This window comes from Pteropus medius, unplaced genomic scaffold, assembly GCF_902729225.1.
Source record: "Pteropus medius unplaced genomic scaffold, Ma_sr-lr_union100, whole genome shotgun sequence".
Lineage (NCBI taxonomy): Eukaryota > Metazoa > Chordata > Mammalia > Chiroptera > Pteropodidae > Pteropus > Pteropus medius.
This window is the reverse complement of record NW_024353909.1, coordinates 3,343,495-3,370,858: the sequence shown is the minus strand read 5'-3', so window position 1 is coordinate 3,370,858 and position 27,364 is coordinate 3,343,495. Positions and strand designations below refer to the sequence as shown.

General features: G+C 41.9%; 1 protein-coding gene across 1 annotated transcript in view; it reads right to left on the bottom strand.

Annotated features, from left to right (window-relative positions):
- Positions 1-10,376, bottom strand: part of PMFBP1 (polyamine modulated factor 1 binding protein 1) — a 49,261-nt gene extending 38,885 nt beyond the window's left edge. The window contains exons 1-5 of the mRNA XM_039851929.1: positions 10,230-10,376; positions 9,861-9,972; positions 4,148-4,358; positions 3,585-3,820; positions 959-1,030 (exon numbers count right to left, since the gene is read on the bottom strand). Of these exons, the coding sequence (XP_039707863.1) occupies positions 959-1,030; positions 3,585-3,728 (216 nt within the window). The 5' untranslated portion in view covers positions 3,729-3,820; positions 4,148-4,358; positions 9,861-9,972; positions 10,230-10,376. The remainder of the gene's footprint in view (positions 1-958; positions 1,031-3,584; positions 3,821-4,147; positions 4,359-9,860; positions 9,973-10,229) is intronic.
- Between the last annotated feature and the right edge of the window lie 16,988 nt (positions 10,377-27,364).

Sequence of the window (27,364 nt, the reverse complement as noted above, 5' to 3'; positions counted from 1 at the left end):
TATGTTCATATAATGAAGAATGAGTATATTTTATTGCGTTCTACATTCTTTTTAAATTGCACACTGTATAAAGTGATCCATGTGGCATATGGCAGAGGTCAGCCACCTATGGAACATGAGTCAGTTTTTATGGTACTTAGGCAGTTGTCACATACTTTTTTTCATCATATCTTTAGAGAAATTGATTCACTAGAAGGTAAGCTCCATGAGAACAGGGATCTTTGTCTATTTTGTTTGCTGCTTTATCCCCAGCCCCTAGAACAATGCTTGGCACACTGAAGTGCTCCAAAGATATCAGCTGAATGAAGGAATGCCCTTCTAGAAAACCATGCCAGATCCTTGTTTCCTGCAGAACTTCCAAAGAATCCTGTATAGCCTCTCTCCAGAAATCCAGCAAAAAAGGGGCAAAAACACCCTTTTAGAAGCTGCTTACCTCTTTGCAGGAGGTCTGTTGAAAAGTATGGGCCGTGTGGGACCTTACACTAACCAAAACATCCCCCTTCTGGAACAAGTCAGGGAATACATAAACACAGTTTGACCAAAATGTTAGACGAATCAGAACACTCCATTTCCATACCATTCCAGATAAAGAGAGAATGTTGGCAACAATAGTTAATATTTATTAAGTGCTTTCTGTGTCCCAAGCTCTAGTGATTTACATGCAGTATTGTACTTAGTCCTCACAGCAAGCCTTTAAATAGGTACTCATTATTCATGTTTTCAGTGGAAAGGAAGCTCAGGGAGGGTATGCAACATGCCCAAGACCACACTGCTGTTAGATATGGACTCAGACCCACTGACCTCAAGTTCGGGTTCTTATGTGCTATGCTCTGCTGCCTACCTCTGTCTGTGATATTTTGGGATGCTTACTACTGGAATTTTGAATCAGGGAACTGGAAAAGAAGTACTTTGTAGCAAAGGTTCAATTCCTTGTATGTAGAGGAATTGGGAGCCTTACCTCATCTTTCATTTCCTTGGTACCTCTCAATTCTCCTTTAAGCTTTAGCATTTTCTGAGCTTTGTTATAAACCTGGAAAAGTATAAAAATTTAAGATGGAAAAAGTGTAAATGAGTCCAGCCCTTTAAAGATTTTCCCATCTGGATGTGTGCTCTCAGCAGGGAGTTAAGGAAAATTCCCTAACTGTTAGCAATACCTAATTGCCTACCCATCTGTTTGTGTTCTCAAAAGTATGTTAAAACCTTCACCAGGAAGATGACCATTGTTTTACATCTCCCCCCACCAAAAACAAAAAAACAAAAAAACAAAAAAAAAACTCTGCTAAATAGTTTCTGAATTTATCCTTCTTGGAAAGTAAAAGGTCTGAAATAATATTACTTTCTAAATTTCTAAGTATTCTATGGCTCAAATATAGTTAACATTATGCACTCATTATGAAGCAGATGGGATACACATAACCCAACTTCATTCTCACAGTAACCCTGGTAGATACTATTACTATCTCTATTTTACAGAGGAAAATACCGAAGCCCAGAGAAGCTAAGTGACATACTTAAGGTCACACAGGCTCTCTTATTGCTCCATGAGGAGCTTCCACTAATTTATAACTATTAATTTGGAAATATCTGATTTTTAAAGCATCAAGTTACCATAATGTTGGTGCTTGTAAAGTTAGGAAACATATAAAGTGCTGAGAATTATCTAGATAAAAACTTCAAAGAAAGCCAAAGATTTTTGCACATGTATGTGTATAAGATGATGCATTTAAGGTCATAATGCACTGAGCTTAATAATCTAATTCATTATGTTTCTAACAAAAAGACTAGATAAAATTTCCACCAGGCACTTACCTGCAGAATAGTTCCAAGAATGAGAAGCTATCAAAATACTCATTCTTTGTAATGAACCACATCCCCCACCCCTAATATAAGCCAAGAGGAAGAAAGAATGCTGGTGAGACATGGAATTTGGAATGTTTTATGAGGTTGTATTCTATATGCTGCATTGTTTACCCTCTTAAGTCTTTGGGTACAGAGATGCATCATGGGAATGGTGATGTAGCTCAGGCTTACCCAACAGGGAGAGGCTAGGTGATGCTGCAGTAACACACAACCTCCATATCTCAGTGGCTTAAAACCATGAAGGTTTATTTTTGCTCATGCTACATGTCCTTTATGAGTTGTCTGGGGCTCTGCTCTTCATTGTCCTTAGCTGGTAGAACCTTTATCATCTAGTATGTTGCCTGTTGTGATGACAGCAGAAAGGGAACTTGGTGACCCACATACAGGTTCTTAAAGTGGAAGTGACACTTCACTTCTGCTCGCATTTCATTGGCCAAAACAAGTCACATGGCCATGCCTAACTTCTTCCTTTATATCCCAAAGGAAATATTGGTGAATGTCACGAATGACTTCCAGGCTAGGTGTGTTAGCCAGTTGGGCTGCTATAACAAAATATCATAGACTAGGTAGCTTATAAACAACAGAAATTTCTTTCTCATAGTTCTGGAGGCTGAGAAGTCCAAGATCAAGCCACTGGCAGATTAGGTGTGTGGTGATGATCCACTTCCGAGATGGCTGTTCTTTTTCCTGTAACTTCACGTGGTGATAGGGGCAAGGGAGCTCTATGAGGTCTCTTTTATAAGGGCACTATTCTCATTCATGAGGGCTCCACCCTCATGACCTAATCACCTCTCAAAGGCCCCACCTCCTAATACCATCACTTTGGGGTTGAATTTCAACACACAAATTTTTTTTTGGAGGGCAGGGCAAACTTTTAATCTACAGCACCAGGCAAATGAGAAGATTAAAAATAGTGTGGCATAAAAGAACACAGAACAGAGTTCTAGGCTACTAAGTTTCTAAACTTCGTTCAGCTCATAATTCAAAAAGTGGCTTTTGAAAAGGCATTGATCTCTCTGAGCCTTCGTCTCTGCCTTTGTAAACTTGGGCACTGTACTAAATGACTGTTCAGTCTCTCCTAGGTCTAAGGTTTACTGATTCAGTGTTCTACCTTGACAGACATTTTTCTTTAGTAGGGACCAAGAACTCAGCCCAAATATCATGCAAAAGTTGGAATGGAACAAATATATCCTTGAGAATAATATTATTCTACAGGCAGTCCTATTGGATAGTCAAGAGATTCTGAGATCAAATGAAATCTTGTCCTGAAGACAGAAAAATGTCCAGATTGTGATTGTTTCATCTACTATGGAGTTACACAGCTATAGCTGCAAGGTCCAAGAGCATTTGGAAGGAAAAGAGGAAGGCACAGGCTCTCATATTTGCATGAAAATATATTGGACTTCACTAAGTAAAATAAGTCAGAGGAAAAAGAGAGCACTGAATTGTGTTCCATGATAGAGACATGGGAATCCTGTGAGTTATTAACAATAGCAGTGGGCAATTTGGAAGTGCTTGTGATGAAAAAAATGGAAGGGTTATATGATAAATTTTTGAAGCATTTGACAGTAATGTTTGCCAGATGGATAAGGAAGAGTGCTTTGAGGGAGCCTCAAATGCTTTATAAAATGATCACATGAACCTTCACCACACTCTCCGAGGAGTGTGGCTGGACAAATATTTTATAGAGGAGAGAACTCATCACAGAGGGAGGGGCTCCTTACCTGATCAGTGAATATAGATCTATGGGCCCAGGACCTGAACGTCTTCTCTCTTCTCAAACCCTCACTCTTTGTCTTCTGTGCTGCTGTGTCTTGCATCTTTGTTGAGACCTTTACTTTCTCATGCCTCGTCTCCTCCATCAGCATCTCTGATTCCGGTACATCTGCCCAGGAAACTGCTTTCTTGTATTCAAAAGTCCTGCCATCTGCTTTTCCAGCAGGCCTTCCTTAGATGACAGCTGTGCCCAGAAAAAAAAGCACAAGACAATTGAAGTGAAAACAAAATCTTGGTCAGAGCACCTAGTGATGTTTTGTGCCTCCTGAGTTGGCCTCAGTTCACACTCAGAGCACCTTACAAATTCCTAAGAAACACTAACATGCACCTCACGTGGTGACCAGTGTAGCAGGTATGAACTCAGGTGTGCAGAGAAAAAGTATTTTTCTATTACACAACCTCTATATTGAGCCCCATTTCCACCAAATGGCAGAAAATGGAATCTTCATTATTTCTGAGAAAGCATCATTATTTTTAGGTTAAAAATGAATCAGTTTATAATTCCCTTCACCTTCTTAAGGTTTTTCCAGAGAGTGCCTAAGTTCTGGGCTCCTAGGTTGGGTCCTGGTATCAGGGGTCGCTTCTGGTCCATGGTCACAGGTATCTCTGCCAGCTGAAGTGTGCTGAGATGTCTGTGTCCTGGGCAACAGGCGGTAAATAGTGCATATTCCTCATACTGGGAGCTTTGGGTCTGCTCCCTCTGTAATCCTCCAAGGATGCTCCTAATGCAGAGAGACACATGCACATGTGAGACTGGTCTCAGACCCTTTCTTCCTAGACATTCCCTACCACCATCCTATGTTTTGCCTAGAAATTTGTTAAGAAGGGGCTAGGAATCTAAAATCTTGCTCCCTATTCCTATTTGCCCCTAAATTGCTAAACCTATCTCTCTTGGGTTCTATTGTGTTCCTCACTTTTTGTCCAACTCTTTGCTCTCAGTGTCTAATTCTCTAACTTATACTCAAATTTCTCTCTGCTTCCTCTTTCTGAACTCAGAGAGTCTTTGTTTAGTTTTGGGGAGAGGAAGAAAAAAGATACAAATGAACAAGTTCAATGAAACACAGGTTGAACAGGCAGGATGGGAAACACATGTTAGTACTTCATGCACCATCGACCCACATTAGGTTACACAAAGGCCATAAGCACAGGTTGCCGACGCTGACTCTCTCCCCAAGGAACTGGAAACTGCCTGGGTATACGGATGGACTACTGGTCTTTTCCTTTTCCTTTATGACTTGGATGGAAGAATATCAAGGATCTATTTTTCTCATCTAAAACACTTTTCTAGGTTTTATAGAAAGAGATAATATTCATTTTAAAGTTAAAGCTCTCCTTGGGGTTAATCAAAACTAACAAACAGGCTTACCTACACTCAGTCATAAGTCTTTCCTTTATTCCTACTGGATTTTAGATTTTTCTCCAGTGTTTTACCTCGTACCAATGGAAAAAGTGTGGTCAATCCTAGGGCTTTTAATTATTGAAATGATTGTTCAATGTTTCCTCTATTTTAAAAATTATGTGAAACCATGAATGAAAAGGGATGTTCCTTGCTTGATAAATTATTTCTACCCAAAATGCATGGATGGTGCCATAGTGCACAAAGGCCTGGTAGGAAGAGAGTCTGTCTCTTTTAATCCAAAGCCAGTTCTACAAGAGAAAATCTCTGATCATATTGGGCATATCTATTGGGGGAAGATGGTGTTGCCAGGGTCTTGGGATTCTGCACCATAATTTAGAGAACAGGAACCTGATGCCAAGGTCACTGACTGGGTCATAGTGCAACCCCAGGGCTGAGGCTCTTCTGGAGAGGAAGTAGGGCTAGTTAGGTCTTTGCAGAAGGAGCTTTAGAATGGTAGAAGAAATGAAGGTCCTGGTGGAACAAGAGAAGGAGTCCCAGGATTTATCAGACTCACTGCGACAGGGGAAATTCTCTCTCCAGGCCTATCTCCTTTGGTACTTTTCACAGAGGCTGTCAGCTGCCTCAGGAAATCATAAAGAGAGGTAGTGCACAGCTCTTTTTTACTTCCTCCTTCCTGATTTAATGGTGGGTGCTCCAGCAACCATTTGGAACATGAGGAGAGGCTCACAGAGACAGAAGGAGCCTAGGTCCCTGATGGTATGAAACCACCATGCCAGCCCTGGACAGAGAGAGCAATTTCTGTCTTAAGTCACTGTTATTCTGGATTTTTTTTTGTTTTTTTTTTGTTTTTGTTTTGGCTTTTATGAAGCTGAATCTAATGCAAATGAACTAAGTACGCTTATTTATGTTACTCTCAAAGAGACCGCTCTACAACTTACTCCCCATTTCTAGCACCTCTGCCAGCTGCTTCTACTATACATTCTGGAACCTCCGTTTCACTGTGGACAAACTCTTTGACCCCACAGACATTTCTCTCAAATGCTCCTTCCCTTCCTCGACTCAACTTGGTTTTCTTTGGTTAAATCAGCTCTTTGCTTTCACTCTCTCTCTTTCTCCACTTGATGCATGGAGTTTGGAGGATCTAGGCCGGGGAAGACAGCAACACACTCGGTCCTCCCACTGCCTGCGGGAGCATTCCTGTGCCATTTAGTAAATTCTCTCTTTTGAAGTATACCCTCCACCTAATCTTGGCTGATATAATCAACGACACGGCGAAATCTCTCCCACCTGATTGCTCAAGTAATATTTTTTTTTTAATGATATGTCTTCTTTCTGCCTGATCAAAAATCACAGACCTTCAAGACTCAACTCAATTGCCATTTCTGTCATCTTCTCTCCAGTTTTAATTTCCAGAGTTATGAAATGATATAATTAATTTCCAGAAAACTTGTATGGTAGTTGCTAAAAGTCAGGTGCTGTTCTAAACATTAACTCTCCTAGTGAATCCTCGCAGCAGCCTTGATAGGTAGGTAACCCCTCACACTCCTACAGCACTTTATCTATGTGTCTTTTAATGCAACACAATCTGCCGTTATTGTTATTTATGATTTACTTTGTCTCCCCTCAAAGGAAACAGTGGTCTACTCTGGTGAAAAAACAGGAACATACGAACCTTTCTGAAATAATTTTAAATTTCCAGAAAAGTTGCAAAAGAGTACACCCTTTGTCCAATTTGTTAGTATCTTACATAATGTCAGTGTCTTATTACTGATGACATTAATTTTACCTTGGTCACTTGATTATGCTGGTGTCTGCTGAGTTTGTCCACTATACAGCTAGCTATTGTTTTTCCCATTATAAGTAATAAAAAAAAATTGATAGAATCTGCTCCTTGAGCGGCCCTTGGCTGTCTTCTTCCTGGTATTGTGCAATAATATTCTTGTTCTGAGAAAGGGTTTTCTAAATTCCTTCCCTTTTTTCTCAGTGTTAGCCCTCTCTACCTTCTCCTAGGTTTAAAAGGGGTCATTGAAAGAATCAAGGCCGTTTGGAAGTGATAAGACCAACAGGCATTTGCCTCAGTGTCTGCTCTCCAGCAGGAGAGGAGTTAAATACTTTGGGAAAACTTCAGCACTGAACTGCCAAGTCTCTTAGGTTCAGCTCAGCAATCAAACCGTATAACCTAATAGAGCCCCTGGTGCTACGGGAAACACAAGACACTGATTTATATTTTAATATCAGTAATTTCCACAAGAGCAACATTTCTGAGTGTCATTTTACAATTTCTGTCAAATGCCAGCTCAGTTTTTCTTAATTCTGTTTATTGTGTCTGAATTTGCGACCTCATCCGCAATGCAGATTCTTGTTCTCAGGGGAGAAGAACATTTCCATCTTTCTCTGGAATGGGAGGGATGGGGATGGGGCTGTAAAATAATTGGAAATATAAACGAAGTACTGTTTATTAAGAATGGTTGTGAAGTACTTTTAGTTAACAACGGGGGCGGGGCACATACTGAATAGAGTTTGCAAAAATAGAAGACAGAAAAGGAGTGTTTGGGATCCAAACTGGAATGCTTCCTTCTAGAATGGAGAACTGCTCTACAGTTCTGCAAAACATAGTCCATGGCACAATCGAGAGGAGGGAACCCGTATGGGGACTATTTGGCCACATTTACTGTAAGATCATTGCTCTGGCCACTAGCATTACAGCAGGTTGTAAAGTGCTTTGGGATCCTTAAGGATCAAAGGTACATGGCTACATGAATGCCAGATGTTGCCATTAGGAAGGGGCCTTGTTCTCTCCTGTACTCTTTGAACATCTAATAAAAGTAAGAACAAAGCTGGCAGTTGGCACCAAACCACATCTACCCAGCGTGCTTAGGGTGGGAGTGCTTCCTGAGGCCAGTGGCTGCCAATGCGTGCCCTTGCACACCACCCAGTGTCATCCACTAGTTTCCTGAGGGCCTGCAGCTACAGTTTCTGCATGTGTCCTTTCCGGACAGTCATAAGCAACTTCCTGTAATAGCTCAACATAATGCTCTTCTTCAAGGCCTGGAATTTAGCTTTGGCTAAAGAAGATCTCTCCTTTGGTTGGTACAGAGAGCCAGCCAAGAGTCAGAAGCAGGCCTCCTGAATCCCCGTGAAGCTTCTTGCGAGACCACTCAGGGTCTGTTCCAAATGGCAGTGTTATTAATCTCACTAATCCTTCTTTTCTCCAAAGCCACAGCTCTAGTAGGTCATAGCGAGTCCAGAGCCATTTGCTCTGCCTCCAGTTGGCGTGAAGACCTCATGCTTTTCATCAGTATCCTTCAGTTTCATGCACTTTAAATCCAACATCATGTCTCATTGCCAAACCTCTGGCAGAAGCCGTGTTGAGTTTCTCAGTGGAGCTATCGACCACATTGACTGAAGCTGCGGCAACGTGTTTCTCCCCATCCAAAAGGGTAAAAATAACAGGAACAAGTTGTCGGAAATGAAATTTCAATTCATCCACGCCCTTTCTACACTTCTGCTGCGACTCCCAAGCAGGGATCAATAGTGTTTAGACAGCCAAGGAGATTTTTTCCCCTCTTAAAGCACCCGTCGGCAGTAAAAAAAAAAAAAAAAAAAAATCCATCCAGCCTCTGCTTAGCTGTGTTAGTAAATGTGAACAAATCAGAGGCCTTCGGCTAAACGGATTGACTGAAGGCAGCAGCAGTCCAGCGCTTTGTAACTAAGAGCCCATCAACGGCGCAAGTGCCACCGGGGGAGGAAAGCCCAGGCCTGGGTGAACCCCAGTGCTCCCACAGATCCGATAACAAGGAGTCTTCGAAGGGAATCTTTGTCCCCAAAATGAAGGGGAGGAATGAAAGATTCCTGTGCACTGCAGCATGTGGGTATGACTTTTTAAAAAAAATTGGCAAGTTAGGACCACTCGCGTAAGTGCATTTTACTGGAAAACACTTTGGGCTGTGGGGTACGCCATACTTCCTCTCCATTTGTCTTTTGCTTTTTTAATTTTAATTTTTTAAAAATTAAAGTTCTTAGCTATCTATGGCTTTTTTCTCATTGCTTCCTGAGTCTTCTTCGTATAATGCTATTTAGCTTGCAATCATCTTTTCTAGCTAGGACGATTCTGAACACTGCTTTTCTGGGTGACCTGTCAGCCAGCACAGTCGTTTCTCTGACTCACCTTGTTTCTGCATTATGTTCTCTGAGGCCTGTTCTATCTCCTCCTCTGAATGCCATCATTCACGCGACAGAAAAATTGGACCAAAGCTCAATGCTAATTTTCCTCAAATGATTTATTCATGAGCAACCTTCTCCTCTCATTAGGAAAAATTCCCGTATTACATCCTTTTTTTTTTAAAAAAAATTCCATCATAGATAAATAACACTGTGTGCAGATATTCACATGGATATTCTAGTCATTAGACTGACTTCCCAATATTGTCTTTGTTTCAAGAAGCAGGTAACCAGTAAACTGCAGCCCTAATTATGGTGTGAGAAGCTGAGATTTCTGAGTTGGACTGTCACAAAACAAATTCTTAACTTCACTTGGAAAAGCTAACCCAAGGACTCAAAAGACTATCACATAGCTGGTACTACTTTGTGGGATTAAAAAATTATTCAGGTTGCAAAACCCAAAGGTGAACTTCTATGAACATGTGAACGTCGACCTTCATTATAAAAGACTTGTTATGCTTATCAATGATTATTGTGATAACTTCTGTAATGAATTAAGATTCTATTTGAAATAAAGTATTAGCTAAATCTAGCATAGAAGTATATAAAAATAAGCATGTCGTCATCTATTAGCTTAGATAATATAGTTTTTTTTGGTAGTAAATAAATGATTATCATCACAGATAAAAGAAATGATTCTTACCGACTGTGCTATAAACAGAAGCTTCTCTTAGAGCCACTTCCTGCCTCTTAGGAGCCTATACTTTAAACCAGAGCTGTACTCCTCCTGGTCACTGGCATATCTCAAAGTTACCCTAGGAGAAGAGACATATATACCTCAATCACTCCAAATGGTCAAGAGGTTAGTGATAGTAGAAAAAGTCCCTATTAATGGATATTTCCAAAGGTAAAAGAAGAGAAATAGAGACTATACATATTAATTTATCCAGTGGTTAAAAAGTGCTGAGAACCCATGATGCATTTGGTGAATAAACAATAAACAACGATAAATATAACTATGAGACTACTGGGACCATAAAATAGCCCACTTCCCTCCTGCAGGGGGCCTTACCCTGTGCACAGCCTCACAACGGCAGCTTCTCCCTCTCTGTGATTCTTCTTATCAGCATTTTAAAAGTTTAAACATTTGACTTGTCGAGTAGTTCTAAAATGTGAAAAGGAGTTAGGCTGGGCTCCTCTTTGCTCTTCACTTTCATGCTACCCCTCTCTCCTCTGTGCTGTGTCCCGTGAGGTGGACCTGTGGGCGCTGCATCTGTCAGTGACCTTGCCCTTAGGCCTCTGGTTGCCTTGGCTGATGCGATATCAGTAGGAGAACAGATGGAGGGAGGACTAGGCCATGTACGCACGTGTGCTCTCAGATGCAGCCCTGGCAGACCCCCAGTTGTGACGGAGGCTCCGGCCACATTTCCGTCAGGGGCCCTTCCACACTGCTGCTCTATTGCCCACTTCAAGTATGTTTCCTCCTTCTCTTGACCACTGAGGTCTGGAGACAGTCAAGGCCCATTCTTACTCTATCTGGGCACTGCAGGTACCTTGTAGCTTCCTTACCTCCTGCCCATACTTTTATACCTAGTCCCTTTATGAAACATTCCGTGAATTTACTCTGCCTGGCATGGCATCTACTTCTTGCTGAGACCCTTATTAATATGGCAAAGGGTAGAAAGTGCCATTAGCAGTTGTACTTGTTTCTAGGGCTGGAAACTAGTACCACGAACTGGGTGGCTTACACAACAGAAATTTATTGTCTCACAGTTATGGGTCTGCAATCAAGGTGTGGGCAGAGTTGGTTCCTTCTGAGGGCTGCGAGGGAGAATCTGTTCGATTCCTCTTACATAGCTTCTGATGGTTTGCCCCCACTGCTCCCATCTCTGTCTTCATGGTCACATGGCCTGTCTCCAAGTTTCCCTATTTATGAGGACACCAGTCACATTGGAGTGGGGGTTCACTCTACTCCAGTATGACCTCACCTTAACTAATTACATCTACAATGACCCTATTTCCACATCAGGTCACATTCTCAGATCCTGGGGTTAGGACTTCCAACATGTGAATTTTGAGGGACATAATTCAACCCATAACAGCAATTTAATATGCTCAAATATTTTCCAATATGCCAAAAAGAAAAAAAAAAAGGCATCTCCTGACCTCCATCTATCGTCTACTCTCTCCTCCCCACTCTTCATGAACGAGTCATTTGCATTTGCTGTCTCTATATTTCCTCCACCACTCTCCACCCCACCCCCACCGCAGCAGCAGCAACTCTGATTGGCCAAGGTCAAACTTTTGTTGTCAGATCCAGGGGGCTCTTTTTGGTCCTTATTTATTTGACAAACTTGACACCAGTGGCTACTTTCTCCTTCTAGAAACACTTTCTGTCCTTAGTTTCTGAGACCTTCTCTTTCCTCCTGCTTTTCTGACTGTTTCTCAATTTTCTCAGCAAGTATTTCTCCTACAGACCATTCCTCATGGTCCCCGAGGTTCTCTCATGTCTCGTCCCCTCCTTTCTCACTCTACATCCTTTCTGGTCTAGTCCATCCATTGTCCTCATTTCAGCTACCATTCATATGAGGATTGCTCCCACAGCAAAATCTCCAACACTGATCTCCATTCAGAGCTCACGACCCATATACATAACTGCCTTCTAGACAGCTAGCTATTCTTGATTGTTCCACAGATCTCTGCAGTTCAACATCTCCAAAACTAAACTCATATTCCTCTGTGCCAAACCTGCCACTCCTCCTGTGTCACCTAGTTATTTAACAAACACATATAACATTTATTATGTGCCAGACACTATTCTGAGCAGGTGACTATTAACTCATGTAATCTGCAAAACAACTCTATGATATAGGTACTCTGGTTATCTTCATTATAGGTGAGAAAATGAGGCACGGAGAGGTTAAGTAACTTGACCAAGACTACACAGCAGTAAGTGGTAAAGCAGGGATTCAAACCCAAGTAGCCTCATTCTGGAGTTTGTGTTCTTAACCATTATTATATGCTGCCTCAATGAAAGGCACCATCCCCTGCTCCATTTGTTCAAGCACTATGCAAGCACTATCTTGATTCTTCTCTCTCTCTCTTTCTTTCACTCACTTCAACTTCCAGTCCCCTTACCCCATTATTTTCCAAATCCTGCTTATTCTATCTTCTAAATAAATCTGTTGGCCCTCTTCTCTTTATCCCCAATGACAGTGCCCATTCCTTCAGCAACTAGAGATATGATCATGTCAATTTACTTGCTTAAAACCTTTCAATAACTCTCCATTGTTCTCATGATAGAGTACGGACTCTGAGAATGGTTTATGAGGCCCTCCTTGATCTGTGTCCTGCTCTCTGCCCTTCTTCACATTCTCTACCATAGCTCCACCGAATTATGTTCAATTTCTCAGACATACCTTGAGCCTTTTGCCCATGCTGCTTGTGCTATGTGCATTGTTCAATTTCTGTTCTTCCACTATCTTTAGGCTAACTCTAGCTGATGTCTCAGGACTCAAGGCAAATATAATTTTGTCTACAAAGCCTTTTCTGGCTCCTCAAGCCGGGATTCTTCCTGCAAGCATGTGCTCCCACACTGATCCACTGAACACCCCTAACAGGGCTGCCATCATGCTATATTAAAATTGTAGGCATACTTGTCTGTATCTCCCTCTAGATTGTAAACTCTATAGATCAAGGGACTGCATTTTTCTTGTTCACTATCTTATCTCAAGTGAGTAGACAAGTACCTGGGACAGAGTAAATGGTCAGTAATATTTACTGAAGGAATGAAGAGCTAATTAATTAACTAATTTACAGTGAAAAGTCACTGTCATGGGAGCTAAAATACTTAGTCCAGTTGACCAGCACATTCTTTCTCTATAGGTAGGCCAACCACAGTTTGGGTGACAGAATCAGAATGAGGGGACACTTACAGAGTACAGTGTTGAATAGCAACTGACTAGGAAAGCATCACATAACTATCTCAGACAGCAAAGGTCTCTCCTATGGAGCTGGTACTATTTGTCTGTTGGCCGTCTCTCCTAGATATCACTAGGAGTCTAGTGAGTCTAGTGAGTCTAGACATCATTTCCTCTGTGACTATATTTCCCCCACCTCTCTACATCAGGAGATTGATGAGCTCTTTCCTTAAATGGGCTACTCTGGTACAGCCAGGTATTGCAGATCTGAGAGCTAGTCTCTTTCACTAAAGTGACTCTAGATATGGTTCAGCAATCCCAAAACGATCTTTCTCTCATTTTCAAGTTCTGGGGGGCAAGTTCCCCTATAATCCACTATGAAGTGGCAGACTATCCCAAAAAATTATTGTGGTTCAAAGGTGCAATGAATCATCATCCATTGGTATAATCAAGAAAGATTTTACAGAGATGGTTGCATTGATCTTGCCTTTGATTTTGATAGAGAAGATGGGTAGTATCTAGGAAACGGGAGAAATGGACATTTCCAACTAGAGCCAGAAGAGTACGGTTTTGTAAAAAGCTTTAGAAGCTAGAATGCAGACTCTGGAATTTATCTAGAGGCAGTAGGGAGCCATTGACAGTTTTTGAGCTAGGGAGTGATATCTAAAGAACTGCTTCAGGCAGATTAGCCTGGCCTCTGTGTATAGGAGACAGAGTAGACAGAGTTAGGAAGAAGAGAAGGCCTAGAGAGCTAGAAAGGAATTAGATGACTATTCTCCAATAAAAATAGCCAGTGTTGCAGAGCAATAGGTAAGAAATCTGTTTCTTTAATTCGTCACTATAGTAGTAAAATATTATACCCAAATATATAAACACATCATACTGAAGGACAGTGAACACTGATTAAAAGCAAACAAACAAAAAGAACTTAATTTCCAAATAAATTTTTTACTAAATGAAGTCTGGTGGTGGGTGATATTGAAAATTGCCCCGTCAGGAGAATACTGTATGGTTAACTTTTTGAGTCGTTCATTTTCTTCAGTCACTAGATGAGTCTACTGATTAGATATGATTACAGTGGACTCTGAGAACTGTCCACACTCAACTGGTTAGGTTAAAGTAGTCTGAACTGCTTACTAGTCAAGTAATCAGGACATGGACTGGAGACCTTTTTGATCTAAACAATCCCTGCCGTTATGGGATCCACCTTATACCCCGTAGGATTACTTGGCCAACATTTTATTTGTAATCATAAAGGGTCATGGAGGTAAGATGAAGGTAGGGCTAATTCTGAAAGGAGGTGCTGGCAGGTAGAATACCTATATCAAGTGCATTTATATTTCAAAGTCTTTTTCCTGTAGCTGTTCTCCAGGGATCAAGTCGTAGATGGAAGGGAGAGCGAGGTGGTTACATATGGGCGCTGCTATTGTTATGCTAGAAAATACTTTTTGATGAACAGTCATTTCCTTCCACTGCCAGAGGGTGTTGATAATGAGCAAATTACCTTTTACTCCCTCTGGTGTGGACATGAAATTGGCTGTTAATAGAGTTGCTAATGCTACCGGGTTAGCATGTGATTGTTCTATTTTTAAGCCAATTTAAGTTATATTTGGGGAGTAGCCAATCAGACATTTCGCTATGAATATGGGCCCAACTACAGCATTTAATACCGAGAAAGCTGCCTCACCCACAGATGTGGCTGTGAGCACAAAGTGCTGAACATGCCCGTGGTTAACATGAAATGTTTTAATACAATGTCTTTTTTTCCTTTGTAGGTACAAGAATGGTCTCATTAGGCAAATACTAAATGTTTTCATCATAGGATAGGGTTCATTTCAAACCCCAGTAATACAGAATGCTATCAGCCAGGGATGTACTTTGTTTAATCTAACAATGGGTTAATATTGGTCATTTCATTACTGCTTGTTATGCAGTGAAAGCTTACGAGAAAATGAAATGTTCAGAAATTAGTTGAAAGGAGCAAAAGAGGTGAGAGATATTACTGAGTTATATGGTCGATTGGGCTAATTAAAGGTACAGATGCATTAGTAGGTTATGTGAACATCTCTGATTTCTAAAGATGCTTGCCCAGGAGGGGGATGGTGTATTCTAATCATATCTGGCATTGTGAGGCCCCAAGGGAAGGGAACACAGTTTTTCTCTTACATTTTTTGTAGCCCTCCCCCTACAGTACCTATTGCCACCTGGCATCTGGAAGCTAAATTGAATGCATTGCTTGGTAAAGTTTCTTGATTAAATAGGATATTTTTGAACAAAGAACTGTTGATTTGTGATTTTCATGTTTTATTGGCTTTTCATGTTTTAAATGTAAAGCTCATTAACTACACACAGAGAAGGAAACAGGTATGAGGGATGGAAAATAAAACTCAACTGATGTGATACAGAAAGGTACAGTGTGTGCCATTCTGGTTGGGATTAATTGGGCTTGGCACTATTATGGCTCCTGTCACCTGATCGGTTTACTGAGCTAAAGAAATTGCGGGAATGGAAAGTGCTGGTGCCTAACAATATCCCAACCTCATCCCCCTCCCTCCAAAAACCTCTCAAGGAAATTCTAGGCTCCAGCTCTCTGTTTTACCATTAAGACTGGGTGCCTGTAGAAGACCCATCCCTATGATCATCTACTCATTTAACAGACATTTGCAGAGACGTGCCTTGTGCCAGGCTGGGACACAGAAGAGACAGAGACAGGTCCTTGAATAAGAGAGCACAGAGTATTCCAGGGAGGAGAGACACCTAAAAAGCATAATACATGGTGGTAAGTGGGCTAATAAGAGGCGGTTAAAAGCTTGGGCATTTGGAAAATAATTTTAGAGTTGACTTTTTTCTCCCCTTAAACAAACACACATGGTACTTACAATGTTTCAGGTATCACTCTAGGACTTTAAAACTATTATTATATTCATTCTATAGTTGAGGAAATTAAGGCAGAGAGAGGTTAAGTAACTTAGCCCAAGGTCACGCAATTTGTTAATGTAGTCAGCGTGTGAACCCATACCATACCACCTGGCTCCAGAGCCTACGCCCTCAGCTGCTTTCCCTTTAAGCCAGTCCCTGGAAAATGAGTGGAATTTGGGCAGATGGAGAAAAGGGGAATGGGTGAGATGAGAAGGTCAGGGACAGCATTTCCAGGTAAAGGGATAAACTTGTCCAAGGGTACTGAATTGTGACTACCTGTGCCACATAAGGAGGACCCCCACTGGTCAGAATAGCAGGATAGGAGGGTGTGTGGTTTGGGGTGTCAGTGCTGATCTTGGAGGGATGGGCAGAGAAAGGGGAGCTGGCAAAGAGGGCTGAGAAGGACCCCACAGAAGGAAAACCAGCAGAGAGACTTCTCTAAAGGGGAGAAGGCAGAGAAATGACCATGGGGTCCACAGCCCACAGTGTCAGCTGCTGCAGAAGTGCAAATCAGATGAGGAAAACCGGACTATTATTTTGGAGATCAGGAGGTCACCACTGGCCTTAGTGAGTCCAGGGTAGGAGACTGAATTACAGCTGTAGTTGAGGAGGAGTTTCTGGGAGGACAGAATGGTGTGAATGTCTTTTTAGAAGTTTTATAGTAAAGGGACGAGGGGAGAGGAAAGGAATAGAAGGGAAGATGGTGAGCTTGACTAAGGACAAGGGGGTAAAGCAGAGCATAGGGAGTGGGCGAGGTGGGGTGGAGGAAGCATCAGGGATGAGTAAGATTGAGGTCCGGAACTTTTCCCCTGCAAACCTGAACCTAAAGCGCTCTCTAGAGAACAATGCAATTCTTCTTCTTCTTCTTCTTTTTTTTTCAGGCACTGAAACATAACATGAAAAGGTCAGATGCAGATTTAACACAGGAGGTTTTATAAGGCATTCGAGACTGTGAGGACTCTGAGAGAAGACTGTCCCTAGGAGAGCACCAGAGAGCAGGTTCTCAGAATGTGTTTGTTGAATGAATAAATGGGTCATATTTACATTTTTACTGTGAATCTTATAAAAAAAGAATATAGCACTGATTTTAAAACACTCAAAAATAGTTATAAAAAACTAACATTTTATGGACTGTGAGTCATTTTATGAAATGTTGAAATGCACATATCCATTCTGCCCAAGGCCCTGAAGTAATAGGACCATTATAGGATTTCTCATTGGGTCATCAAAGAAGTTTCTGCTCTCCTATTCCTGCTACTTTACAGATAGACTTTGTATTTTATTAAAGGTGAGAAAATAAATTATTTCTGAAACACTGGATGTAGTTAAAGGTGTTAAAAAATGTAAAATAATTTTACTAGTGTCTTGATGACTAATTTGGACAAATGTTTATTCTCAAAATGTTCTAGCATTATCTTTCTTCTTCCAGAAAGGTCAAGCACATGCCACTAAAAATACATTTAGTACACTGAGAATATTTTTCGAGTGATTTATTGGGATAAAGTATGGACTATTTATTTAAATATATCTCTTATTTCCAGTAATGCCACAACCTCATTAGAAGGGACTTGGCTCATTGCTTAAACAAAATGATTTCGCTATTTAGGACCTCTGCTTTTGAAAACAGACTATTTTCCTCTAACCATTTACTAGAATTGGGGACCTATTTTTGGAAAAGAACACATGAATGGGTAAGGTCAGAGCCCTGAGCCTTAGGGGATTCCTCCAGAAGTTGTGTCTGTGGTACATTCTGGTTCATTTTTCTCCCTTCCTGATTATTCCGTGGAGGGAATTCTCCACATGAGGTCTGAGGGCATAGCCACTTCTCTGGGGGGACTGTGGAATCCTCTGGAGAGGCTCTGTCCTGTATTCTCTGTGGCAGGCACCCAGCAAGTAAAGTATCTTCCTGGTTTTAGCAGTGAGGACATTCGAGCACTATCTGACGTATTAGCAAATGAAATTTGCTAACTAGTGAGTGTGCAATACATAATCGCCTCTCTGTGCTTGATACATTCAGAGGCTTATAATATGTATGTAAGTTATGAGGCAGAACGAGAAAGTGAATATGTGTGATACCTCTGGGGATCACGTTCCTGATGTGGCATCTAAGAGTTCCCTCTGTTTAATTCCTCTGACCCCGTCTGCCTGCTCGGAGGTAATCATCGTTCTGAATTTTGTGTTTATTAGTTATCTGATGAAAAAATGCTTTTATCACATATGTATGTACCTCTAAGCAAAATGTTATTTATGTGTATATAAATAACATTGCTTTGGAGCTTTATGAAATTTGTATCATACTGTACTTACTATTCTGCAATCTGCGATTTTTCATTCAATATTGTTTCCAAGATTCAGTGGTCGCATTTAGTTGTGGTTATCCATTTCACTGCTGTATGACATTCCACTGTGGGACTACGGCACAGTTTACTCATCCATTTTCTTGTATAGTTGGGTTGTTGGTAGTTCCTTAGCTATGACGGACAGGGCTGCTGTGTGAGTCCTTGGGCATTCTCATGCTCCTATGCAGTTATTTCTCCAATGTGTATGCCGTTTAGCTTCATAAGACAGTGCCAGACTGTTATTCTCAATTGTGCTGTTTGAATATCTTGTCTAATGTAATGAAAAATATGTCAATTCAGCTATGATCCAAAAAGAAAGACAGGCAGACAGGCAGACAGGCAGGCAGGCAGGCTTGAAGAAAGAAAAGAAAGAAGGAGTTGGAGGGAGAAAAGGGAATTCCTCCTCCCCCAATAGTTTAAGGCCAGTAGAGAAAATACATAAATTTCCTCAGATGTTTTGTTCTAATGATCCAAATTCAACTGTTATAGGATGTTGGTTATTGAATTGAAAGATTAAAAATTTTATTAAATACAGTTGGTGTACATGTGAGGAAATTGGCATTTTCATTTATTGTTTGTGGAGTGTTAATTGCCTTCTTTCTTGAAAGTAATTTAGCAATATGGAGCAAAAGTCCTAAAAAAACTACAATTGACTCTGTAATTTCCCTTATAGGATTTTATCGTAAGAGAAGAAAAGCATAAGTATACAGAGATGTTTGTTTAAGGATGTTAACTGCAGAGTTCCTGGTAGCAATAAGAAAGCAGGAGAAATAATCTAAATGTCCAAAAGTTATTGGTTAAATAACTACTCAGGAATTTAAAATGATGGAAGGATGTATGTGTTACGGTGAGTAGAAAATAAAAGTTATTTACTATGTATATGGATAATCCTATACATAAGACCATCTAACTTATAAAAATAATTTCTATATTTTCATGGGAAAAATTATGGATTTGAATCTATCAAATTTTATAAACAGTGGCAGAACTTTAGGTGACTATTATAATTATTGTTTATCTGCATTTTTTTCCTACAAGAATAATGTATTACTTATTTTGATTAAAATAAAGACTAACTTGTTGCAGTCTGTTTATTAAAGAGAAAACTTGGGAGAGTTTTGATACTGCCTACACTCCATCATCCATCTATGGATTATCCTTAGAGAACGTGACATCATAGATTGGCACCTACTATGAAGACTTTTTCTTCCTTGCTCTCTGGGGGATGTAATCTAAGGCTGTATCAGCCTTAAAAAACAAAAATTCAATTCTACAACCCCCAAATGCGTCCCACTGAACAAAATGTCAAATGTCTGTATTAAGCTTCATCATCCCAGCTCTGCCCATCAGCCTGGATCACACATCCCACCGACCAGCTACTCCCCTCCCCACTGTGCTTTCCTCCAGGTGGTTTAATATTTCTAATTTCATTTGTTATACAACCTCCCCATGAGGTGGGGAGAATATATAGTGGCAGCATAGTAATTATCAGGGCTACTTTTTTTTTATTTGGTAAAAGACCAGCCAAATATTTTCATTTTATAATCCTTGGTCTCTTGGAGCCTTTGAAAATAATGGCCAGTAGTTCAGCAAGTTCATTAACAAATTCCCTCTAGGTTGGGGAACGTGCATTATCTAGACCTGCTGATTTACATATCGTATCATGTTTTCAAGTATTCCCTTACCTGGTTTATTTCAACATCTATATTTAAAGGTCTTCATTACTTCCTAATTATCTATGCTCCCTTCCTTTATTTTTCTTGTTAAAGACCAATTTAAAAGAGCAGCTCAGTATCTCTGCCACTCAGAGTCATCATTAATTTCACTCGCCTTCTCATTTATTAGTCTAGCCACTTTATTGCTCATGCTTCCTCCTCCCCAGTCCATTTTCATTGCCTCTAACCTCTCTAGTGGCGTTAACTCATTCTACAGTCTCTATTGCTCTTGTCTTTCCTTGACAAGCCTTAGGAAGAGTTTGTGCATTCATTTTTTTGGGGGGGGTGTGGGGGCTCTTCATCCTTTCTCTATTTCCACAGTGGGCTTTTTTTCACTCTTAGATCTTTTCAAGGCTCTTTGTCAAGCAGCTCCTTGCATTTTTTATTCAAGACATCCTGGGCCTTTATGGCTTAACTGTGATTTGAAAACTTTGTGCCCTTGCCTGTAGTGCTATCTGGGTTTCTTAATTCACCCAAATTGGATTTCTGAAAATCCTTGAACTTGAGCAAGTTCCTTAATGTTTTTAAATACAGAGATCAGGTCATATCACCAGGGCAGTGGTGTCTCATGGCCAACAGCATCAAAGACCATTTATGAGAGGGAGAGAATCAGCACAGATATGAGGTCATTGTTCATGCTTGGGACAGATATAGGCACTCTGAGACCCAGGTCCAGGCTCAACAAAGAAGCTGTAGTGCCGAGGGTGTTCCAGGTTGTTGACACTGAAGTTGGTTTCCTGGGCAGAGAACGCACCACGGTGGCAGGCAGCTTGCTGTTTAGAAAGGCGCCAGTAATAAAGGCTGCTCAGGTGTTCCTCTTTCTAGTTTATATTAGTTAATGGAATGAGAACAAGGGCTGGATTTTACACTCATCACCTTGGACGCCTCAGTCCACAGTGTCCCTTCATTCTCTGTTTTTGACAATGTCCGTGTGTGGAAGTGGGGATCTGCTGGCAAATATGTGATCTTGGCACAGTTTCCCTTCGAGTGTGCAGGGGACACTCCAGGGAGTCATGCTGCTCAGGTCTCCTTTCAAGAGAGAAGCTGCCCCAAGGAGTGCAGTTCGCTGGCAGCTTCCAGGTAGCTCTCAATGACCAGGCACAGCGGTGGCAGCAAGGCCCACCTTTTCTGGATCTTTGCACCAGACTGTTCCGTTGGGATGGCCAACCCCCTCTCTAGATGCACTGCAGTTGGAGGCTCTTCCTAGCTCTCCTCCCTTCCTTCCCCCTCTCCTTCTTGCAGATGTCAGACCTGCATGGCAGTCTGAAGGCTCTACCTGCCTACTCCTGCTCCTTTTCCTTTTTACCTTTCTCAGGTAATAACACCACTAAATCTCTTCTAACTCCATCTCAGCATCTGCTTCTTGGAGCACCTGACATAACACAAGGACCCAACTCTCTTTTAATCTTAACTCCTCCTGCCTCATTCATCTATTCTGCCTGGCATGAGCTCAGCCATACTCTTTTTTTATGTTACTTGATGGAATACCCAAAAGCTACTTAGTCACAGAAGGCATTTCAGGCTAAACAAAAATGTAACTGGGGGTTATCTCCAGTCTGGGATTGTATATATTACTACTTTTACTCATTAATATGGATAATTGATATCATTACAGCTTGACCAAATTGGACAGTTCCCAGGAAAAGAGCTTGTACTTAAACGACAGGATCACTAGGTGACGCTGCTGCCCCACACAAAGGCGACAGCCTGAGCTAGGCTTGGCCAGAGCCATTCTGGGCTGGGGGTCCTGCGGTTTCCGTGGCTGGATAGGGCCTACAGGTCTGTAATCCATTCCAGAATTTGAAAAAGGAATTTCCGGATTCAATAGTCCAGGCTCTAGAAGAACATGTTAAATCAATCTCTCTCTCTGTCTCTCTGTCTCTGTCTCTGTCTCTCTCCCTCTCCCTCTCCCTCTCCCTCTCCTGCTCCCTCTCCCTCTTTCTCTCTGAGAAGTATATATATGTGTGTATAGTTCTTCAGAACTCTTTAATCGATTCAAGAATTAACCACGGCTGCTCTAATTTCCCCAAGTGCCCACCAGTTCACCTTACGTGACTGCTCATCCTTTTTGATCAACATAACTGGAAGCTCAGCAATTCCCAATTACCCAGATATGGGAGAACAATCAATTCGAGTGGTACTGACACCAGTCTGTACCTAGAGTCCTTAAAAAGAGTTGCTTGTCCAGGTGCCACTCATGTTAGGAGTACAGGGAGACGTGAAGCACAGGGTACAGGGGCTTCTTCTATGCCTGGTGTGTTCTCTGCTGATGTCGAACCCACACCTTCCTGGTCTGGTGTCTGGTTTTAGCGCTGCCATATTTTACACCGCCTCCCTTACCTTCTCATTTGCACAGTCAGCAATCTGTAAACATAATACCTGTCTTGTAAATCCTCATAGACAAAGCTGCTGAGTGGGTCTAAAAATTTAAGCCCGCGATTCACCCCTCACTTCCAAACAGCCTGATGTGTTCTACATGCACAATCCTCCTTTCTTGGAGCTGTGGGTTGGCACGTTGGTTAATATGAGTTTTAAGAAATTATTTTCTTACTCATGGGATGATTATTTGGTTGCATAGAAAATACTTTCGTATTTACCGGACTCGATTCATTCATGCTTCCATTGGGGAATCTCCAGAACTGGAACCATCAATCTACTCTTTATATTTCTTTAATATTGCCCGATCTTTTTTTGTCACATTTTACACCAATAATGGTTAGGAATTTCCCAGAAGAGTTCTGTCTCAGTGCGTTATATAGAGACAACAGGAGGATGTCAGTGGATAATTTTTGAAAAATAGCTCTAATATCGCTAATAGGCTCCACAATCCAAGCGCAGTTCTATTCAAATTCGCTTCATTGTAAGACTACAGAATCCCAGGCCTCTCCCCTGGAGATTCTGACTTAATAGGTCTGGAGTACACTTGGGAATATGTATTTTAAACAAGCGGTCTGGAGACTCTTATGCTTAGAAAAGGTCAGAAAACACTGCCCCACTAAACAAAATGGGTTCTAGCTATGAACCAGGATACAGTTCCAATCAGACAAAGCAGAAGCCACAATGCAAAAAAGAAAAAAAAAGATTGGTGATTTTAATAGCTAGAGAGAACCATCTGTGAGTCATGGGATGCCCTCGCCAGGTAATTGGGCATCTAGGGTCATTGCAGCCACCTGGAAGCTTCCAATAGACAAAGCATTGGGGAATCTTTTATTAACATATTTAATGTGCTTGACTAAGGGGAAAAAGTAGACAAAGCCAGGAGGCCTTGTTAGCAACCCCTCCCTATACAGTGCATAGCTGAGAAACAATGCTTTCTTTCTCAGAAAGGTTTTGTTTAACCCTTGACTGTCTTTCTCTGGGGAGAAGCCAGTGGATGTTTATGAGCCTGAGCAGTAGTCTTTCTGAAAGGGCTGGAGGTCCCTGGGGCTTCCTGGGCAGTGCCCGGGAGGTGTATCTAGACAGCCACAGAGACTTCTGTCATGGAACTCAGTTACGGCTTCTAAGAGAGAGCAGTCTGCCATGGAATGTCCCAGGTTGCCCTCCTCCTCCACTGGGGTCAGCTTGAGAATCCTTGGGGACCCCAGAATATTGACCCACCCAATGAGAAATCCCCCCACCCCTTCCTCAGGGCTGGGGGGCGAGGGCAGCTCTTTCCGAGCTGACGGTTGAGTATGATAAAGCGGTTCAGAACCTTAGTGAGAAGCTGAAATCGGAACCATGTGCCTTACAGAGCCGAGTGGCAACTCTGATCTGCAGGTTTTTCGGACCATTTCGGTTATTCTGCACTCGGATCGACATGACACTTGCACACAAACTGCAGTAGGTAAGATTCCCACCTGCCGTCTCCCCAACAAAGTTGGCTACCTTGTGGGGAATTTTTTGTTTGGTAGCAACAGCTAGGTGAAAATGCAATAATCTCTTCTCGTCTTAGATGTGTATACAGATATGTGGTACATATGTAGATAAATCATCCTGCATTGGGGTTCGTTTTCCATCCCTGAAAGTGTCTGAGGTGGCTTTTTTGTGCCTTTTTCATAAATAAATATTTTAACTGGAAATTTCCAAGCATATGACAGGCTTAGAATGTGAACTTGAATGTACTGTAATAGAAATCATCAGTTGCCATGGCGACGTGTTCCAAGAGCAGATTGCACCAAGTCACATGGGCAGAGAGAGTGCTCAGTAATACTAACACATCAGAGAGCGAGGCCACTTAACCTCAATCGCTTCCAGCTATTGTGCAGAATGCAATTGAATTTATTCCTAATTTCTGCCAGTGCTAAGGAACAAAATTTCCCTGCAGATTTTAATCTTACTCAGGCAGCCTCAGCCAGTGAGCAGACAGTGTTCAGCACCAACATTCAGTCCCGTTACTCGCCCACTTTACAGCTCTATTTTCTTATTCTTATTTTGAATAATAGCTGTCCTCTCCCTGCTGGATCCCGCATGTCCCCCCTGCCCTGGGGAGAACTCCCCTCCTCCTTTCGGAATGACTGCATGGTTTCTCTGACTCCATTCTGCTAATACAAGGAATGCAGCTTTCATGACAATACTCTTAAAAAAAATAGACAGGGCTCCACTCTCAGCGATAGTTTTTTTTCCCCTCTACCTCAAGCCTGTGCTGAAATATAATTCCTACCAGCTTTGGGCTGTACCTTGGAATGCTGCAATTAACAGCCCCATCATAAAAAGGCAAACCCGTGGATCAGTGAATAATGGAATCAGAGTATGTATTTTCAGTTCCTGTCACAGTCACCTCCCTGCTCTGCACGCCCTCTCCCCTCACCCCCCACAAACAGGAGAACAACACAGATTAGCAGGAGGTACAGCTGCCGATCACAGAACACTCATTTGGAGAGCTTATCCGCTCTTATGAAGGCTGATAAATCAGAGTCTCTCATATGAACAGTCTCAAGTTAGCAGCGTCATCGATCTCCCCGGCCCCTTTTAAGTTATTTGTCTTATTCACTTCCAAAGATAGTATCAGAGATGCTAAAAGAGTCTTTGTTTTCTATGCTCTTGCTCTTCCCAGGGTAAGCTGCTGTGTCGTTGCAAGAACTAAGAGGCAGGCTTCTGGGCCCAGCCCTTTGTTTCCAACCCAAGGTCACCTCTCTTGATTGGTTCAGGTGTTGTCTGCAGTCTGCCTGTGTTCCCAGGCAAGAGGCAGAGTCCTCCCTGGCTGACAGTCTTTGCATGGCCCTAGCTCCCCCATGACCTCCCCTTTATGAATTTCTGTCTAAAAATATGTAAAACCCGTTCTAATAACTCAATGAAGACAAGGCAGAGCCCAGACCTCAGAAAGTTCACCTTGAAAGTCAAGGAAAAGGAAACTTAAAAATATAGGGAAATTATGGAAAAAGGTTTTTTTGAGAAAAAGGAAAAAGGTAGTTAATATGGTGGCTTCCTTTAGTGGGCAGGTTTTCCTAGTGGGAGGGAAAAATGTAGTCACAAGTCCCTTACTCAGCTAGCACTAGCTACTGCTCTCACGCTGGGCTGGAACAGGAAACGTGGAAGGGAGCTGAGCAGGGAGGGATGGCAGCAGGAAACTAGGACGGGCCGCTGGTGGTCTTTCCTGACTCTACAGAGAGTGTCTGGTGGCTATGGAAATCTTCATGGAGCTTGTGAGGGAAAAGCAGCTCGAGAGGAAATGAAGAGAAGCATTGCAATGAATTTTATATCCCAAGTGTGACATCTGGATCTGGAAAGAGAAAACCGCATGCCGATGTATTGGTACCACGTGAGGCTCTATCCCCGCCTTGCTGCAACAGAGCCTCTGGAAGGCCTTTGCCAAGCTGCCTCACCCCATGCCTGCCCATCCACAGGGAAGGGAAGCAGGGTGACTTCGAGGAGAGCCAGCCCTCCAGCCACCATCAGGGACTTTAACCAAGACCACAGTCTCCCTGGCTAGAAAGGGGGAGTGCTGTCCTAGTGATTGGAAAATTGTCCAGCTGTTCACAAAACTGAACAGGTTTTCTAATCAAAGTCGGTTTGATTTATACCGAAGCATCATTTCCACACTTGCTAGTTTAAAATACAGTCATGCGCTGCTTAACTACAGGGGTACGTTCTGAGAATGAATCATTAGGCAATTCTGTCGTTGTGTGAACACCACAGAGTGCACTTACACAAACCTAGGTGGTCTAGCCTACTACTGTAATTGTTTGTGCTATCCTTTTATGTGACTGGCAGTGCAGTATGTTTGTTTACACCAGAATCACCACAAACACGTGAGTAATGTGTTGTGCAATGACATTACAATGGCTATTGTGTCACTAGGTGATAGGGATTTTTCAGCTCCATCATAATCTTATGGGACCGCCATCATATAGGTGGACTTTCCTTCCGAAATATTGTTATACGGTGCATGACTGTATTTGCTGACCCTCTTGCTAGAGCGGTTCAGGCAATTAGAGTCTTGGAAGGTCCTAGGAGGATGTCTAATCTATATTGAAGCAATGTCCCGTTAGGCAGAGTGGCCTTCTGGAAGCTTGACCCATACAGAGGTATGTGGCTGGGGACCACTGAGCCTCACAGCCTCCCACCGAAGAAAGACAGTGAGAGAATGTCAGAAAAAAGCCTAAGTGTTTTATCCCTGACAAATTTCATTAAAGGGAAGGGCAATCTGTGCTATTATGCTAATACCTGCAATAGGAATTTTATTATGTTCGTTAATCTATAGTCAAGGAATAACATTACAGTTGTTATAGCCTTTCAAAGTACTTTCATAACTATTACCTTACTTGAATTGTGCGGCAGCCCTATAATATATGTGGGACACATTTTATAGACGAGAAAGTTAAGATCTAGAAAAGTTGGGACTAGGACAAAAATCACACTAAGGACAAGATCTAGCTCTTAGGACACCTGATACAGTGCGCTTTCCACCACCTGTGGCATACTGGACAGGCTGAGGGCCTGAGTACCTGCCCTTTCTGAGAGAAATGGCTCAAAGAGGCTCCTTCCTGCACAATTTACTATAATCCTATGTTTGGAAAGAACCAGCCCGTGGGTGAATGGATAGGTGTTGGTGCCTAAGCAAAGGGCAATAATCTCTGGGTTGAGCATGAAGGGGCCAGTTGCCTCTGAACAAGTTTGGTGTGGATTATGTTCACTAGAGTTTTCCAGATTAAATAAAGGTAATGCAACCCAATCCAATCTTCTCTTTTGGGAAGTGAGAATCCCGGTGGCAAATGAGAAGGCAGGTCTAGTTCTCCTTGGCAAGAAGCCTACTCTACACATCAACTTAAGTAGCAGTGGGACTCAGAGCGATGGTGGCATCTGAGTTTTTGATGTAGTGATGTCGACTCTGCCATA